The 2,884-nt window shown below is 62.0% G+C and overlaps 1 protein-coding gene across 1 annotated transcript; it reads left to right on the forward strand.

The window, feature by feature from the left end:
* The first annotated feature begins 562 nt into the window (after positions 1-562).
* On the forward strand, positions 563-1,906 carry Sfn (stratifin). Its single transcript, XM_027399587.2, has one exon. It carries the CDS (start codon positions 766-768, stop codon positions 1,510-1,512), a length of 747 nt encoding a protein of 248 aa, XP_027255388.1. The 5' UTR covers positions 563-765; the 3' UTR covers positions 1,513-1,906.
* Positions 1,907-2,884: the final 978 nt, after the last annotated feature.

Raw genomic sequence — 2,884 nt, forward strand, 5'->3', positions numbered from 1 at the left:
AAGGAGAACAAGCACCATGGGGTGACACGGTCTTTGGGCCGGCTCAGGAAGAAGTCTGGCTCTCAATCCCAGATAATGGCTCCGGGGTCACAGGCCTCTGTGGAGAAAAGCCAGAAGAAACCAGGAGCCGGCCGGCAGCTTGTGACCTTAAGCAGTTTCTCCTCTTGAGACGTGATGTTTCCACTTCTACAGTCCTACAGAGCCATCACGGGGGTTATATCAGATCATGGACGCTAAAGTGTTTGGGAAGCTGTGTAGCGCTGCCCACACTTGAATTCCCACCTGAACCATCCCAGCCCCCTGCACCAGCTCACTGAGCTCTGCCGGGGCTAAGGTAGCCCGGCTGCAGCCGTCCTTACCCCTGGAAGGCCTCGGAAACAATCTGATTTGGTAAACCAGAACACGCCTGCAATGCAGGTCTGAACAGCAGGGGGCAGTGTGGAGCCTGAAAGATGCCTGCTCAGGTGGGACCAGGTTTCTCCTGCTGACTGTCCGGATGACTCACTCACCCCATTCCCCACCTCCACCCCACCCCTCACCCCCCACCCCCACCCCCCACATCCCAGCCCTTTTACCTTTAAGGAAAAACCGGAAAGGGTGTGGGGAGAAGAGGAGGAGGCAGGGCCCAGGCCCGCCCCAGGCCACTCCCAACCCTTCTCCAGGCCATGCCACCCCAGCCAAAAGGCAGACCCCGAGCAAGAGAGGCACAGATTCCAGCATTGGTCTCAAGGCAGCCAGTTCGCCCACCTGTCTGTCCTCGGAGTCATGGAGAGAGCCAGTCTGATCCAGAAGGCCAAGTTGGCGGAGCAGGCCGAGCGCTATGAGGACATGGCAGCCTTCATGAAGGGGGCCGTGGAAAAGGGCGAGGAACTCTCCTGCGAGGAGCGGAATCTGCTCTCCGTGGCCTATAAGAATGTGGTGGGCGGCCAGAGAGCGGCCTGGAGGGTCCTGTCCAGCATCGAGCAGAAGAGCAACGAGGAGGGGTCGGAAGAGAAGGGCCCCGAGGTCAAAGAGTACCGGGAGAAGGTAGAGACGGAGCTCCGGGGCGTGTGCGACACTGTGCTGGGCCTGCTGGACTCCCACCTCATCAAGGAGGCTGGAGAGGCCGAGAGCCGTGTCTTCTACCTGAAGATGAAGGGCGACTACTACCGCTATCTGGCCGAGGTGGCCACGGGGGACGACAAAAAGCGCATCATCGACTCTGCCCGGTCAGCCTACCAAGAGGCCATGGACATCAGCAAGAAGGAGATGCCGCCCACCAACCCCATCCGCCTGGGCCTGGCCCTGAACTTCTCTGTCTTCCACTACGAGATAGCCAACAGCCCCGAGGAGGCCATCTCGCTGGCCAAGACCACCTTTGATGAGGCCATGGCCGACCTGCACACTCTGAATGAGGACTCCTACAAGGACAGCACCCTCATTATGCAGCTGCTGAGAGACAACCTGACGCTGTGGACAGCCGACAGTGCTGGGGAAGAGGGTGGAGAAGCTCCAGAGGAGCCCCAGAGCTGAAGCCGCCTGCTCCCTCCCTGCCCTGCCCTGCCCTGCCTGGCCCTCCAGTCCCCAGTCTGCAGAGAGGACTAATACGGAGTGGGACCCGGCCCTTCCCAAACCCTGGGTGCTCTGCCACGCCCTGAAAGGCTCCTTGGAAGGTGCAGCCAGGCTGAGGCCATGGCGGGCTGGGGATCCCACTCTCATGCAGCTGTCCGGTGGCTGTTCCTAACCCTGCCCACCCCTGCTCTCTGTACCCCAACTTCCCTACACCACTCCAGAACCTGCCCCTCTCTCCCTGTGCCTCCCTCTTGTACCTGTTCCTTCTGGATCCTAGGAACCCAGGAGGCTCCCACCCCTGTGGCTGAGAACTGGACTGTGGCAAGGGCTGTGCGTGCGTGTGTGTGCGCGCGCGTGTGTGTGTGTGTGTGTGTGTGTGTGTGTGTGTGTGTCTGAGAGAGAGAGAGAGAGAGAGAGAGAGAGAGAGAGAGAGAGAGAGAGAGAGAGAGAGAATGAGAAGGAACACATGTTTGCTGGTGTGACCATGTTTCCTCTCAATAAAAGTTGCCCTGTGACACTCCTGTCTTCTCCAGTTATTGGCCATGGATGGGCCGGGAGTAGAACTGAAGTGAGTTAGAGGGCCTGAATTTAGAACTTAAGTCCCGCTGGGGCTGCCTCGGTGACCTGGAAGTGAGAAGAGACTTTTTGGGGTCGGGTGATCTCAGGTGAGAGGCCAACGGGAAGCCCCACGGCTCTCTGGTTCGGGCCCTGTGAGCACCCAGGCGGGGCAGGAGAGGAGGGGCGAGGAGGTGCTGTGGGCGGGAAAGCGGCCGTGCTCAGATGCCGCGGGAACCGCAAAGCCGCTGGAGACTGAGCACAGTGGCCCGAGAGGCGCGCTGCGCGAGTCACTGAACGCCGCAGAGCTCAAAGCGAGAAAGGGTCGCATCGAGCGCTCGGATCTGAGGCGAGCGGTGCACGATGCGAGCGAGGCAGGGGCATAGCGCCCCCACTCAAAACCAGATCTAACAAGGGGAAGCTCTCCGGGGCCGGGCGACCGGGGTGGGGACTAAAGGAAACCCGCTGGCTGGGAAGGGCCGCAGGGAGTCCGGCTGCAGCAGCCCACGGCCCGCGCTCGGGGCAGGCAGCGACACGCACCGGACTCGCGGCCCCGCGCCGCGGGCTTCGGTCCACGGCCCAATCACGGGACGGGGTCTCCACAGAGCCCGCCCCCCGGAACCCGATTGGCCAATGGCAAAGTGGGTAGTCCCGCCTACCGCCCCGCCGGCCCGGCTGCCGCTCGCGGAAAGACGAAGCTGCGTCCCCTCGGTCCGTGGAGTGAGCGCAGCGGGGCGGTGCCTTCCCGGTTTCACTCGGACAAGTTGTCACCCGCCCG

Source organism: Cricetulus griseus, chromosome 2 (assembly GCF_003668045.3).
Source record: "Cricetulus griseus strain 17A/GY chromosome 2, alternate assembly CriGri-PICRH-1.0, whole genome shotgun sequence".
Taxonomy (NCBI): domain Eukaryota; kingdom Metazoa; phylum Chordata; class Mammalia; order Rodentia; family Cricetidae; genus Cricetulus; species Cricetulus griseus.

Excerpts from the sequence above, each read along its gene's own strand:
- Sfn (XM_027399587.2), top strand. The coding sequence starts at position 766 with ATGGAGAGAGCCAGTCTGATCCAGAAGGCCAAGTTGGCGGAGCAGGCC.